Source organism: Mustela putorius, unplaced genomic scaffold (assembly GCF_011764305.1).
Source record: "Mustela putorius furo isolate JIRA1106 unplaced genomic scaffold, ASM1176430v1.1 tig00003901_pilon_pilon_pilon, whole genome shotgun sequence".
NCBI classification, from domain to species: Eukaryota; Metazoa; Chordata; class Mammalia; order Carnivora; family Mustelidae; genus Mustela; species Mustela putorius.
Window position 1 is genome coordinate 4,670,323 of NW_025422049.1, and position 16,655 is coordinate 4,686,977.

Consider the following 16,655-nt stretch of genomic DNA (forward strand, 5'->3'; position numbering starts at 1 on the left):
CATATCTCGGTTTACTGCACTTCGCTGGGCTTCACAGTGCAAGAGGGAGACAGACAGAGAGAGAGAGAGAGAGAGTGAGAGTGTGTGTGTGTGTGTGTGTGTATTACAAGCCAAAGGTTTGTGGCAACCCTGTGTCAAGCAAGTCAATCAGAGCCATTTTTTAGCAGCAGGTGCTCACCATGTGTCTCTGTCACATTTGGCAATTCTCTCAACATTTTAAACTCTTTCATTGTATTTATTAATGGTAATCCGGGATCAGAGATCTTTGATGCCACTATTGTAGTTGTTTTGGGGCACCATGAATCGTACCCATATAAGAGAGCAAACTTAATAAACGTTGTGCGTGTTCTGATTCCCCCATCTCTCCCTCTCCTCAGACCTCCCTATTCCCTGAGATTAACAGGAAACAGTATTAACAGATTAACAGATAACAGTATTAAAATTAGGCGAATTAATAACCCCACAATGAGCTCCAAGTGTTTAAGTGAAAGGAAGAGCTGCATATCTCTCACTTTAAATCAAAAGCTAGAAAATGATTATGCTTACCGAGGAAGGCATGTGGAAAGCCAAGACAGGCCAAAAGATAAGCTTCTTGAGCCAAACAGCCAAGTTATAAATGCAAAGGAGAAATTCTTGCAGAAAATAAAGTGTTGTTCAGTGAATACGTGATGACAATGAAGTGAAACAGCCTTGTGCTATGTGGACAATGTTTTAGAGATATGAATGAAAGAATCAAACCAGCCACAACACAGCCTTAAGTCAAAGCCTAATCCGGAACAAGGCTCCCAACTTTTCAATTCTTTGAAGGCTGGGAGAGGTGAAGAAAAAATGCAGAAGGAAAACTTGAAGCTAGCAGAAGTTGGTTCATGAAGTTTAAGGAAAGGAGTCTCCTTTATATCAAAGTGCAAAGTGAGGGCGCCCAGGTGGCTCAGTGGTTTCAAGCTTCTGCCTTCGGCTCAGATCATGATCCCAGGTCCTGGGATCAAGCCCCACATTGGGCTCTCTGCTCCACAGGGAGCCTGCTTCCCCCCTCTCTGCCTGCCTATCCACCTACCTGTAATCTCTGTCTGTCAAATAAATAAATAAAATATTTTTTAAAAAGTACAAAGTGAAATAGTAGTAAATGCTGATGTAGAAGCTGCAGTAAGTTATCTAGAAAACTAGCTAAGATAATTAACCAGAGTGGCTACACAACAACAAATTTTCAACGTAGACAAAATAGGCTTATATTGGAAGTAGATGCTATGACTTTGATAGCTGGGGGAAGTCCATTCCTGTCTTCCAAAGCTTCAAAGAACAGACTGACTCTATTTGTCAGGGACTTAATGCAACTGATTACTTTAAACTGAAGTCAGGGCTCATTTACCATTACAAAAATCCTAGGGCCCTTAAGAATTATGCTGAATCTATTCTGCCTATGCTCTACAAATCAAACAACAAAGACTGGATAATAGCCTGTTTACAACATGGTTTACTGAATATTTAAAGCCCACTTCCAAAACCCACTACTCAGAAGAAAAAGATTCCTTTCAAAATATTACTGTTACTGACAATGCACCTGGTCACTCAAGAGCTCTGATGGAGCTGTACAATGACATTCATGTTGTTTTCATGCCTACTAACAAAAAAATCCATTCTGAAGCCCATGGTTAAAGGAGTAATTTCAACTTTCAATTCTTCTTATTTAAGAAATGCATTTTCACAAGGCTATATACATAGCCTTACATGGTGACTCCTCTGATGGATATGGGCAAAATCAACTGAAAACCTTCTGTAAATGATTCATCATTCTAGATTCCATTAAGAACATTCATGATCCATGGGAAGAAGTCAAACTATCAACATTAACAGGACTTTAAAAGAAGCTGATTGTAACTCTAATAGATGATTTTGAGGGCTTCATGACTTTCAATGGATGTGGTAAAAATTTCACTGCAGATGTGGTAGAAAATAGCATAAGAACTACAATTATAAATGGAGCCTAGGGGCACCTGGGAGGCTCAGTCGGTTAAGCGTCTGCCTTCAGCTTGGGTCATGATCCCAGGGTCCTGGGATGGAGCCCCACGTCAGGCTTTCTGCTCAGCGGGGAGCCTGCTTCTCCCTCTCCCTCTGCCTGCAGCTCCCCCTGCTTGTGCTCTCTCTGTCAAATAAATAAACAAAATCTTTTAAAAAAAGAAATGCAGCCTAAAGATGTGACTGAATTGCTGAAATCTCATGATAAAAGTTTTAACAGATGAGGAACTACTTCTTATGGATGATCAAAGAAAGTGATTTCTTGAGGAGAAATATACTCCAGGTGAAGATGCTGTGAAGATTGTTGAAATGACATCAAAGGATTTAGAATATTACATCAACTTGGATGATAAAATAGCAGGAGAGTTAGAGAAGACTGACTTCAATTTTGAAAGAAGTTCTAATGTGGGTAAAATGCTATCAAACAGTATCTCATACTACAAAGAAACCAACTGTGAAAAGGTATCTATCACTGCGGCAAAGTTCATTGTTGTCTTATTCTAAGAAATTGCCATTGCCACCCAAACCTTCAGCAAACACCACCTCAATCAGTGGGCAGCCATCAACACTGAGGCAAGATCCTCTACCAGAAAAAAGATTATACAACTCACTGTAAGCTCAGATAATTAATATTTTTTAGCAATAAAGTATTTTTTTAAGGTATATACAGTTCACACATAATGCTGTTGCAAACTTAACAGACTACAATATAAACATAACTTTTATAGGAATTGGGATACCAAAAAAATTCATCTGACTTGCTTTATTGTGTTATCTGCTTTAGTGAAGTGGTCTAAAATCCAACTCGCAGGACCCCTGAGGTATGCCTACATCAAGAACTCTTGCAATTTAATGATTTTATAAAAATATTTTTATTTATTTATTTGACAGAGATCACAAGAAGGCAGAGAGCAGGCAGAGAAAGGAGGAAGCAGGCTCCCTGCTGAGCAGAGAGCCCAATGTGAGGCTCGATCCCAGGACCCTGAGATCATGACCTGACCGAAGGCAGAGGCTTAACCCACTGAGCCACCCAGACTCATGAAGTTTAAGGAAAGGGACTTAAGAGCAATTCAATAATTTTTTTAAGAGCAATCCAATAGGGGCACCTGGGTGGCTCAGTGGTTTGGGCTGCTGCCTTCGGCTCGGGTCATGATCTCAGGGTCCCGGGATCGAGCCCCGCATCGGGCTCTCTGCTCCGCAGGAAGCCTGCTTCCCTCTCTCTCTCTCTCTCTCTCTCTGCCTGCCTCTCTGCCTACTTGTGATCTCTGTCTGTCAAATAAATAAATAAAATCTTTAAAAAAAAAAAGAGCAATCCAATAATTTTTAAAAGCCAAGTAATCTAATTAATAATATAGACAAAGATTCTAAATATAGCTCTTTATAGAAGACATACAAATAGCCATTGGCTCATCAAAAGATGCTCAAAACTGGCCACCAAGAAAATGGAAATCAAAAATAAAATAGTAAGATACCACTTGGGAAACCTGAGTAGCTCAGCCCATTAAACATCTACCTTCAGCTCAGGTTATGATCCTGGGATTGAGCCCCACACTGGGCTCCCTGCTTATTGGGGAGCCTGCTTCTCCCTCTCTCTCTGCTGCCCCCACCCCCTGCCTGTGCTCTCTCCCTCTCAAGTAAATAAATAAAATCTTTAAAAAAAAAAAAAAAAAGGTTTGGGGCCCCCTGGGTGGCTCAGTCATTCAGTGTCTGCCTCTGGCTCAGGATCCCAGGATCCTTGGATCAAGCCCCAGATCAAGCCCCACATTGGGCTCCCTGCTCGGCGGGAAGCCTGCTTCTCCCTCTCCCACTCCCCTGGCTTGTATCCCCTCTCTCGCTCTCTCTCTGTCGAATAAATAAATAAAATATTTTTAAAAATAAATGAAACAAAAAAGGTTAAACAGTTACCATATGATCCTACAACTCAACTCCTAGATATATAATACCCAGGAGAAATGAAGACATACACAAAAAATTAAAAAAAAAAAAGACTTGTACAAGAATACCTGTAATAGCATTAATCACAATAGCCAAAAAGTAGAACCAAAGCAAATATGCATCAAAAGATGAACGGATAAACAAAATGGTGTATTATTTGGCAATAAAAAAGAATGAGATTATAATACATACCACAATATGGATGAACCTTGAAAACATGCTAAGTCAAAGAAACCACTGATAAAGGACCACATATTGAATGAATCATATATATGAAATGTCCAGAATAGGCAAATTTATAAAAACTACGTTAGTGGTAGCCTAGACCTGGGACAGGCAAAGAGAAAGTAACTGACTAACAGGCACAAAGTTTCCTTCTGGGGTACTGAAAAATATTTTAAAATTAGACTGTGGTGTTGGCTACACAACTCTATGAATATACTAAACACAACTGAATTTACATTTTAAAAAAACATTTTAAAATTTTGTAGTATGTGAAGTATGTTTCAACATAGTATTTTTTTTTTAATAGGACAGAGCTAAAAAAAATAAAAAGCAGCACGTTATTCTTTGGGGGATAGGAGAGGAAACCAAACAGCAGATGAAAACTATTTTTAAATAAACCAAGTTTTAAAAATTAGGATGACAGGGGAACCTGGGTAGCTCAGTTCATTGAGCATCCCACTCTTGATCGCAGTTCAGGTCATGATCTCCGGGTCCTGAGATGGAGCCAAAGTGCGCTCCACACTCAGCAGGAAGTCTACTTAATATTCTTTTCCTCTGCCTCTCCCCCCCATTCTTGCACACACATGCACACTTTCTAGCTCTAATAAAATAAATACATCTTTAAAAAAAAAAGCATCAGGAGGGAAAAATGTTTAAGTTATATACAAATAAATACAAAACCTGGGTATAAACTAAATGGATTATGTGTGCAATCTGATGTACAGAAATGGTGGTATCATTACAAATTAAAGAAAAGAAAAAGGATATATTATCTAAGAATTACCTAGCTCAAAGAGATTGGAGATCTTCTAAAATTTTACCTAATTTCTAGATTTCAGTCCTTTTCTATATCTGACAATAGCTTATGTATGTAAACTTAAGATTATTCCCAAATATCATACAGGTAATTAATATCAAAAGAATGTATTATAGGACTGTGAGAGTTTTAAAACGTGGCCCAAAATGTTTGACACTGCTCTTCAATAAGAGGGGTCTACATTCCCTTTTCTAGGACTGAAGGCAATAAAAATGATGCTTCCAAGATTAAGTCATTGACCACCATTCCACTTCTGTACTTGGTTCTTCTAGCACAGAGAATCAGATCTCTGCTCAAGACACTCTCCAAACCCAGAAGCCATACTGTAGGAAACCCAAACCACATGCAAAAACCATTTGTAGGTATTCTAGGTAATAGTTCCAGCAGTGCCCAGCCTTCAAGTCACTCCAGATTAGGAGTGAATGAATAAAGAAGCCTCCAGGGAAGTACAGTCCTTACCTGTTTATGTAACCTCTGAGCATTAAAAGTATCTCAGGTTAAGGCACAAACCATCACGGATGGGAGCACAGACCATTTCATCCCTATTTATTTCTGCCTGAATTCTAGACCAAGAGAATCATTAAGCCTAGTATAATGGCTGTTCCTTTACATCACTAACTTTGGAGTGATTTGTTATACAGCAATAGACGACTGGAAGAAGGGCTATTTCAACAATAAAGATATAAAAATACTTAATGAAATCTTACAAAAAAGATCACCACATCATATTAAAAACTTATTCAAAAAGATCACATAGAATTTGTACTGGGAATACAAGGCTGCTGTAATAAAAATAATGCAATATAACACTTTAAAATTTTAATCATCAAGCAGTATGCTAAGAATTTATCCAATAAAATTCAATATATATTATCTAATAGAACTAGGGGCATATGCATGCATGATCCCTTTTTTTTTAAAAGACTGATTTTTTTTGAAGATTTTATTTATTTATTTGACAAAGAGAGATCACAAGTAGGCAAAGAGGCAGGCAGAGAGAGAGAGAGAGGGAAGCAGGCTCCCCGCTGAGCAGAGAGCCTGATGCGGGGCTCAATCCCAGGACCCTGAGATCAGGACCTGAGCCAAAGGCAGTGGCTTAACTCACTGAGCTACCCAGGCACCCTTTAAAGACCAATCTTTTAAAAAGATTTCCTTATTTGTCAGAGAGAGAAAGAGAAAGCGCACAAGTGCATGCTGGAAGGGTAGCATGCAGAGGGAAAGGCAGGGATAGGGAGAAGCAGATAGGCAGGCAGAGAGAAAGGGGGAAGCAGGCTCCCCGCTGAGCAGGGAGCCCCAAGAGGAACTCAACAGCAGGAGCCGAAGGCAGACACTTAACCTACTGAGCCACCCAAGTGTCCCAGATCCCTCCTTTCTTAATATATAATAACTATTTTAAAACCAACAGCCAGTCTGATACTTATCCTCACCTCTAATTACTGAAATAGGTATATCCTGGGATTTAAAAAATGAATAATATACAGTCCTTGATCAAGAAATTAATGATCTAGAAGCAAATTCAGACATATGCATACCTATAATAAAATATATTAAGTGCTATAATGGAAAAAGAAGAGTAAAAAATATATTCAAGGGGAGAAAGACAGAGCCCAAGAATGCTTCTCAGAGTGACATGTGATTTAAGTTAATCTTACATGAAGAGTATTCCAGGCAAAGGGAAAAACAAAAAGAAAGGTGGGGGGGTTGTGGAGAGTAGGGTGGAGGCAGAGTATGTACAGTGGCTAGGGAATAGGAAGCACATCATAAAAAAAAAATCTGGGCTGGAACTTTTAGATAAGGAAGAACTGTTAGAAGCTTGTAAACAGGAGACTTCCTTGATCAAATTTCCTATTACCAAGATAACACAAGTGGGAGTACACAAAACAAACTGGAGGTTAAGAGTCCATTCAGGGAAATCAGTGGAGAGATACTGTGCACATTTCACTTTTAAGGGTGAAACAGAAAAAACAAGTTAACACAGAGGTACAATCTTAATATATGCCAAACCATAATCAACATAAAAATAAGGAAAAAGTTCATTCTTTAAACACTGAGATACCACTAACAAAACAACTGAATATAAAGCTAAATCCTCACATTTTCTATTAAAAATTTTTGATGAACAGAAAAGTTAAACAAAAACCCTATAGACTAGACAAAAATAGAACAGCCTAATTAGCTGTGGATATAAGTTGAGATTTCGGATGTTAACAAAAATGAAAGATACCCAAAAAAGATTAATGCATTTAACAGCTTAAAATATTATAGAGAAAAAGTATAATATAAAAAGGAAAGTAATGAAATGGTATATATAACGTAACGGAGACAATTTATTCCTTTGATGAAGTTTACCCAAAATGGCAATCAGAGAGAAGGGGACAACTTTCTAAATTAGGGAATGACTAAATAAACCATATCACTATAATATAATAGGACATTATTTTTAAAAATATTGAATGTATATATGAAATAATAATTTAAAACATTAAATAAATAAAATCTATACCTTCATCACAACTATATAAAAGGCAAACTATGTATGACTAAATTAAGGCAAATTCAAATTTTATTTATTATTTTTAAAGATTTTAATTATTTGACAGAGACAGCTGAGAGGGAACACAAGCATGGGGAGTAGGAGAGGGAGAAGCAGGCTCCCTGCTGAGCAATGAGCCTGATGTTCAATCTCAGGGCCCTGGGATCATGACCTGAGCTGAAGGCAGTTGCTTAACAACTGAGCCACCCAGGCATCCCCAAATTCAAATTTTAAAAGTCACATTCCTCTGTACAACTGGTGATAGCTCAAAACAACAAACAATTTTTATTTTACATGTAAAAATGTGGCTTCTCATTCCCAACTGATACTTAAAAATTTATCTACAAAGCCATACATATCAGTTAAAGTCCATATTTATAAACAAGATTTGCATTTGTTACTCTCTCGTAAGAGAATGCTTAAATGGCTAGTTCTCCATAAATCATTTAATTAATTGAAATTAATTCCCTAAAAAATATTCCCTATGGCTTTTATACAGCAAAAAATAACTTTAGTAAGCATGTATATTCTTTGAGCATAGTGTTTATTCAATTTCTTTAAAACCATATGGGTTTAGTCTCCACTGTAAAACCTAAATGCTTCTATTGTCATAAAATTATACAGAAGGAATAAAATTAGGATGATTTGACATGGCTATGACTCTCACTTTTTACTCTTCTGCTAAGAAACAGCACAAGTAATAAACTTTGTAACAGACAACAGTGATCAACATAATTCAATTCACTAAAGTGGAGAGTGATTATATTAGATCACTCAACCAAGAATTCTATATGGGCAAAGGACTTCATATTTTAATGGCAGCCAAATAAATTCAGGGGTAACTGAAACCTCAGAGTTTACATCAGCATATTTTTTTAGCAAATAATTTTTTATTATATGCTATTAAAAGAAAATAATGCAGCAGAAAATGACTCAAGACACAGCTTAAAGGTCTTATGTCTGAATAGACAGATTCCTAGTTTTCCGATGACTTTGTTGCTTTTTTCTAATAAGCAAGTGTCAGTTTCTTTTAGTGCAATTAGAAAACTCAGGGATTTTATATAACTCACTGAAGTTTAAAATGAACAAATGAACTGGGAAGAACATAATAAACATTACCTGCATAGCACTCTTGCCCATTTTAACAACTTCAAACAACATCATGTTTTCCACTCCATTCTGTTGGTGATGACCATTCATTCGGTTTGGACCAGAAGGAGGTTTTCCTCCACCATTTCCACCTTTGCCCTTTTCTCCTGGGCCCTTTTTGCCTTTTTTACAAGTCTGCATAAAAATACAAGTTAATTAAGTTATATCATTATCCTTGAAAATTTAAAATAAAGCTACAGCAGAAAGCAGTTAAAAAGGTACATAATTATAACGTGCCTAAACCTGACCTAAAGAGGAGTGCCATACATGTCATAATAAAATGATACGGTTGAGACAGCTTCTTTGTGGCATCAACTTTTTCATTTACAGTACCAGACACCTCACATGACACTGTAGTAAAGAGCACAGCCTCAGCAGACTGACAGACTGCATGGGTCCAAAGTTTTACTCCTATTACTGGAGTGATGTTGGGCAAGTGACTTAACTATACTGTGCTTCAGAGTTTCTAATCTGTAAAGTGAGGATAAAACTGTGCCTACTCATAGGGTTGCTGCTTTAAGGGGCAGACTGCAGTGGGCAGCAAGAATAACAAAACACTTTCTCAAATAAGTAACTCGTACTTAGTTCAAATTTCTAAATTTTAACTACTATTAGTCTTATAAATTATTGCAGTGCACTGATAAAGGAATTCTAAAAAGTATGAATATGTGTATCAACCTCACTCATATTCCGAATAAACAAAGGAGAATTCAAATTTAAAAAATCATGTTCCTCTGTACAACTAGTGTAATTCAACACTTATTTATCAAGAAAATTTGTTAATGAACACTATGGAAATGAAGCCCATTTATAAGGGAGTTGTCAGTACTGGGGAGTGGGGACTTCATAATCAGCTAAAAGGCTGCCTACACGCCTCAGTTATAAAATACTTCCCACGGCCTTTTAACTTGTTATAGAAAAGCAAGTCATTCCCTAACTCAGAATCCTCATTTCTAAAATGTCAAAGTTGTATTACATCTTTACAGATTAGGGGCATCTGGGTGGCTCAATGGGTTAAAGCCTCTGCCTTTGGCACAGGTCATGATCCCAGGGTCCTGGGATTGAGCCCCGCACTGGGCTTTCTGCTTGGTGGGGAGCCTGCTTCCTCCTCTCTCTGCCGGTCTCCCTGCCTACTTGTGATCTCCCTCTGTCAAATAAGTAAAATAAAAATCCTTAAAAAAAAAAAAAAGAATATGTGACAGAGATGGAATGTGGTGGCCTGCAAAGTCTGAAATATTTACTGTGTGGTATTTTACAGAAAGTTTGCTGATCCTTGCTCTAAATCACAGAAATGCGGAGGTTGAAAAAAGATGTAGAAATCATCTATTGTAATATGTAAAGATTTTTTTTAAGATTTTATTTGACAGAGATCTGTCACGTATTCTTTATTTTTACAAGTCTTTAAAAATTAAAAAAAAAATTCTTAAATCATTTGCATACTCCTCATCTACCGCCAGGTCTACACACTTATTTCTACTGACAGCGTTTGTATACTTTGTTTGTATACTTTGTTTGTATACTTTGTATGTTTGTATACTTTGCTCCACAGAGGATTCCTTCCTCCTTCCAAAACCACCCTACTCTTAACAACTACCTCAAACTCCTTCCTAACAACTGAAATGTATTACTTGTTAATGTACATTCTTTTGTTAAGGAGAGTCTGTCTTTGTGAACCTAAGTCATTAATTCCTAATTGCAGAATGAAAGGTTATTGTCCCCAGTAAAAGTAATTTCAGAGATAAGGGTGAAAGAAAAGATCAACTACAGACAGTACACCAGAAAATTAGAAAATGTTAGTGTTAATTAAATGGAATTATATATTTTCAATTTACCTATCATATGCTTCAATATTCCCTGTTGGTATGGAAAACTAGTACAATTAAAATGGCTCAGTGGATATGCTATGCTAGGAAAAAAAAAAAACAATGTACAAGGAATGGTAATACAGGGAAGTACAAGAAGTAAACATGCTAACCTGGGCACAATCTTGTAGATGAAAAAACATCTCTAAAGCAAGACTATGGGGTTGGGGGATTGAGGTGGGGGGTACCTGGGTGGCTCAGTGGCTAAGCCTCTGCCTCTGGCTCTGGTCCTGATCTCAGGTTCTGGGATAAAGCTCCACATGGGACTCCCTGCTCAGTGGGGAGTCTGCTTCTTCCTCTTCCTCTGCCCCAACCCTGCTTCTGCTCTCACCACCCTTGAACAGATGTGGGTTCAAACCCTTGAACCACTGAACTTCTCTGGACCAGTTTCCTATCTATAAAATCAGGAAGTTTTCTAATTCACAGGGTGGTTCAAATATTAAATTAGATAACGTATTTTTAGCACAGTGCTTGGAACATACATAGTGCAGTGTCAAAACGTAGTTACTATGATTATTATTATTATAATAAATCCTTAAACTGAGACCTAATACCTCACTCATAGCAGTGACTATACAAAGTTAAACTGTGGCACAAAAACTTTGGGGAGTCCTCTAGTCAGATGCCACTGTGAGTCTTATCCCAACTTGTAAATTAAATCGAAGTCAAAAGTACATTTTCAGTTTTGCAAGATGGCTGAAGAATAAGAAAAATTAGTTTTCTAATGGATAACCATATACTACCCACTAGAATTATGACTGTCTTCGAACAGTCATGAGTTAACATTTAATTTATTCACACTTTTGTCTCAAAATGTCTATGTTTTAAGAGACTGAAAAAGGATATCAAATTATGAAATATGGATTATGTGAACTCTAAAAATATATGCCAAAGATTAATTAAATAAATTGTATTCCATAGATAAAATGGGGTACTATGACACCATTAGAAATGATAGCCAAAATTCACTGATGGGGCACCTGAGTGGCTCAGTGGGCTAAAGCCTCTGCCTTAGGCTCAGGTCCTGATCCTAGGGTCCTGGGATCCAGCCCCACATAAGGCTCTCTGTTCAGCAGGGAGCCTGCTTCACTCCTCTCGCTTGCTCTCTCTCTCTCTCTCTCTCTCTGCCTGCCTCTCTGCCTACTTGTGATCTCTTGTCTGTCAAATAAATAAAAGAACCTTTAAAAAAAATTCACTGACAGGAAAGCTACTTACAACATACTATTAAGTTTTAAAAGCAAATTAAACAGTTTGCATAGTATGAATCCATTTAAGTAAAAGTCGATGTGCATGTTTATACACAGATGTATGTATAAAAGAACGGTTCACAAAATGTTTAAAGATTATCTTACCTCTGTGACATAGGTTTACAGGGAAATTTACTTTGTTTATTGTACAGTTCTGTATTATAGACATTTTTCCTTTTGTTTTTAAGACTTTATTTATTTATTTGTCAGAGAGAGAGTGAGCACAAGAAGGGGGAGTTGGAGAGAGAGGAGCACGCTCCCCACTGAGCAAGGAACCCCGAGGTCGGACTCCATCCCAGGACCCTGAAATCATGACCTGAGCCGAAGGCAGAGGCTTTAAGCCACTGAGCCACCCAGGCACCCCAGACTTTTTTTAAAAGATTTTATTTATTTGACACAGATAGAGAGAGATCACAGGTAGGCAAATAGGCAGAGAGAGGAGGAAGCAGGCTCCCTGCTGAGCAGAGAGCCCAATGCAGGAATTCATCCCAGGACCCTGAGATCATGAAAATTACAGACTTTTTAAAAGTAAGTGTGTCACGGTGCCTGGGTGAGTCAGTCAGTTAAGCATCTGACTCTTGATTCCAGCTTAGATCTTGATCTCAGCGCCATGAGATCAAGCCCTGCATGGGTCTCCATGCTCAGCGTGCCGTCTGCTTGAGATTCTTTCTCCCCTTTTTTTCTGCCCTAAGTCCTGCTTGTGCTCTCTCTCTAAATAAATAAAATCTTTTTTAAAAATTTTTTAAATAAATAGATTTTAAAAATTTGTTGTAAGAAAATATAAATCCAAAATTCATTTTGGGAAAGAAAATGGTGAACAAAAACAAGTCATCTTTTACACACTGTATTTATACACATGCACAGAGTCAAATGTACTTTCCAAAACATCAAAATAATTTACGCATTCAACAAGTCATTCAGGGTCCTCAGGCTAGGCACTTATATTCTAAATCTTCATTCTGTTGAATCAGAACCTCCCTTTGTTAGGTTTTAGTTTTGTTTTTTTTTTAATTTTTATTTATTTAAGTAACCCCTACACAACCTGGAGATCAAGCGTTGAATGCTCTTCTGACTGAGCTCGCTAGGGACCCCTCACTTTGTTACTTTTTATCCTTAGCATTACTTATAAAGAGTAAAACTCTTGTCAACTGGAACCTACTGGACTTAAACTGATTATAGGTTACATTTTCAGGATAGTTTAGAACAAGGAATTTTATTTATTGCTTTGCTTATGTTTGACTACTCATGCGTAAATAAAGCCAACAGAGTATCACATTGTGCTTAGCAAATTGTGCTTTACAAAATAAACTATTAGAAATACAAACAACAAGTGTTGGTGAGGATGTGGAGAAAAGGAACACTCATGCACTGTTAGCAGGAACACAAACTGGTGCAGCCACTGTGGAAAACAGTAGAGGTTCCTCAAAACATTAAAAATAGAACTACCCTATGATCCAATAATCACACTACTGGTATTTATCCAAAGAATATAAAAACGCTAATTTGAAAGGATATATGTACCCATATGTTTACTGCAGCATTATTTACAATAGCCAAATTATGGAAGCAGTGCAAATACCCATCCATAGATGAATGAATAAAGAAGATGTGGTGTCTACATATACAACAGAAAATTATCCAGCCACAAAAAAAGAATGAAATCTTGCCATTTGCAAAAACATGGATGGAGGTAGAGAGTATAACATTAATCAAAGTAAGTCAGAGAAAGACAAATACTGTATGATTTCACTCATATGTGGAATTTAAGAAACAAAGGAAAAGAGAGACAAACCAAGAATCAGACTCTAACTACAGAAAACAAACTGATGGTTACCAGAGGGAGGTGGGGTGGGGGAATGGATGAAATAGGTGATGGGGATTAAAGACTATACTTATCATAACAAGCACTGAATTATGTATAGAATTGCTGAATCACTAAACTGTACACCTAAAACTATTACACTGTAGGTCAACTATACTGGAATTAAAATTAAGAACTTAACAAAATTTTAAAAAAGAAACAATGTTGTATTATTAATTTCAACTTTACAGTAGTGGAAAACAGATAATCAAAAGATATTTGACCTAGAAGCCAAAGAAACCATATACATTCAGAAGGCTTACCATACCAGTGGTGGGGAGAGAACTTTTAAAAGACAACATGTGAGCCATAACTAAAACAGTTATATATTTTTATATGTATATATGCATGTATGTATACAAATGACTTAAAGAACCAAAACAAAGTCATATATTCTATACATACTTTTCCTTTGCCTTGCTTTTGGTTTTTTCCTTCAATGTCTTCAAAATCTGTGTCAGAAGAAAAATGTGTTTCTGACTCCCTGTGACAGAAAGATAAGCAATTATTTAAAACTTTCTTTAGAAATATAGGTGAAGTTTCTAATTTTAGCCATATTTTCTAAAACAAAGGCTTGGTGAACTCTTCACAAAATTCCTTATTAGCATTACATGTAACTAAGATGCTTTCCCAAAACATCATACCATAGCATATTACCAAACATAAAATTATATAACAAACTACAAAGCAATAATCTAAAATAAAAATATCTATAAACATTTTTTATTTTCTTAATTTTTAACCAAAACAAAAACATATAATACCAGTGGCTCTCAAAATTTTAACCACAGGGGTACCTGGGTGGCTCAGTGGATTAAAGTCTCTGCCTTCAGCTCAGCTCATGATCCCAGGGTCCTGGGATCAAGCCCCACATCAGGCTCTTTGCTAAGCAGGAAGCCTGCCTCCCCCTCTCTTTCTGCCAGCCTCTCTGCCTACTTGTGATCTCTGTCAGTCAAATAAATAAATAAAATCTTTTTAAAAAAATTTTAACCATAGTAACTGTGGTGTTCTATTGTAATGGCTGGTTTCATTTTCTGATTCAACACCATGGAGTTCAGAGAAGACTACATTTTAACACTAGGAACTGGATGATCTTTATTAGGGAATTTTAGTGATATTAAGAATTCTCTGGGGGCGCCTGGGTGACTCAGTGGGTTAAGCCTCTGCCTTCGGCTCAGGTCATGATCTCAGGGTCCTGGGATCGAGCCCCGCATCGGGCTCTCTGCTCAGAGGTGAGCCTGCTTCCCTCTCTCTCTCTAGCTCTCGCTTTCTCTGCCTCTCTGCCTACTTGTGATCTTTGTCAAGTAAATAAATAAAATCTTAAAAAAAAAAAAAAGAATCCTCTGACCACTCCTTGCTCACTCAAAAAACATTTGGAAATATAACTATACAAAACATGTACTTCTGAAAGGATATGTATAAAACATTTTTACAAACTAAACCATTTGAAATACAATAAGGGGGGTGCCTGGGTGGATCAGTGGGTTAGGCCTCTGCCTTCAGCTCAGGTCATGATCCCTGGGTCCTGGGATAGAGCCCCACGTCGGGCTCTCTGCTCATCGGGGAGCCTGCTTCCTCCTCTCTGTCTGCCTGCCTCTCTGCCTAATTGTGATCTCTGTCAAATAAATAAATAAAATCTTTAAAAAAAAAACAAAGAAAGAAACACAATAGGGAAGTGCTAACTGATCAAAATCCTTTATGAAGTAAAGAGGTGGTGAACTACAGGAGAACTGATTCTAGTACTAAGAAACTGTGTGATCTTAGACAAGTGACAACCTCTCAATCTTTTCATCTATAAACAATGTACATGCAAGAAAGAATGAAATCTCTAAAAGTTTCTTCAATCTCCTCCAACATGTAAATCTACATATTTTCACTGTCTCTCTCTCACATAAATATATAAATCTGTAATTCTAGGAAGTTGCCCTTTATTTTGGAGTAGGTGAGGTGTTTTATATAATCTGGATTTTCTCACATAAGGAAGAAGACTAATTTAAATACATATGTATAATGCTTCCTAAATATGCAAACATGGGTCTATCTAAGTAGTAGTAATATACCCTCACATTTAAGAGCTGAAGGCAAGGCTTACTTGAAATCTGGGTCATAATGAGTTTAGAACTGAGCCACACCCATGAAAGATACATTTTTACCACTTCAAATATGTAATCCTAGTACCAGTTTTGCTTAAAACAAATGGAATCAAAATGCAAAGCTATTCTTCTCTAACTAGATTTCTTCTATTTCCATTTTTATTGCTAAAATAACCAGTTGTCCAGAGGTTATGAGGTAAGTAGGTATACTTTATATACCTATAGTAATGGTTAAGTTGCTAGCAAGGAAAAAATTACTATTAATAGCAGTTACCTACAACATAATTTAAACAATGTATTGAAGATTGTGGTAATCCTAACTATGTCCTATAATGTTGTGAGGAAAGGGCCTATAATAAATCCCATTTCCCAAGAGTTAATGCACCAAAACCTGAATGACTACTGTCATATCAACCCTGAAAATCATGACTATTACATCTTAAGAAGATTGTTGTCATCAATATCCTTCCCACACGCCTATATGGCCTTGCACAAAAAAAAACAGAAAGAAAGAAAAGAAAAAGAAAAGAAAGATAATGTTTTTAGGTATCTTGTTGTCTATAAGTAATATTTCTTTATTCCTAAGACACTTGTGGGACACTAGCTCTCTTAGCTCTCTAACTGCTATAAATCTACAATCACTAGTCTTCGCTATATTCCAATGGCTACAGACTAATCACAGGCTCAATTACACTCTTAATTCTCATCTCTCCCAACTAAAAGAATGAGCCACTAGAGGTTTGATTACTAAATGGAAAACCTTATGAAGAAAGCTAAAGTGAGTAATCAGTGTAAGAGCCTAACACATCCCCAACCAAAGAAATACTCTTGAAAGTCTGCCTTTCTCCTATGTTTTCCTCTGCTTTTAAGATCAAAAGAACACCACCACCACCTATCCCAGGTAAAATAACCTATGCTAG

At 37.0% G+C, this 16,655-nt stretch overlaps 1 protein-coding gene across 6 annotated transcripts in view; it reads right to left on the reverse strand.

Moving 5' to 3' along the window:
• The window catches only part of STAG2 (stromal antigen 2), a 141,215-nt gene that overhangs the window by 66,975 nt on the left and 57,585 nt on the right, over positions 1-16,655 (reverse strand). For all 6 annotated transcript variants that reach the window (XM_004762025.2, XM_004762026.3, XM_004762024.3 and 3 more), the window contains 2 exons: positions 14,048-14,126; positions 8,643-8,807 (listed from right to left, as the gene is read on the reverse strand). In XM_004762025.2, the coding sequence (XP_004762082.1) occupies positions 8,643-8,807; positions 14,048-14,126 (244 nt within the window). The remainder of the gene's footprint in view (positions 1-8,642; positions 8,808-14,047; positions 14,127-16,655) is intronic.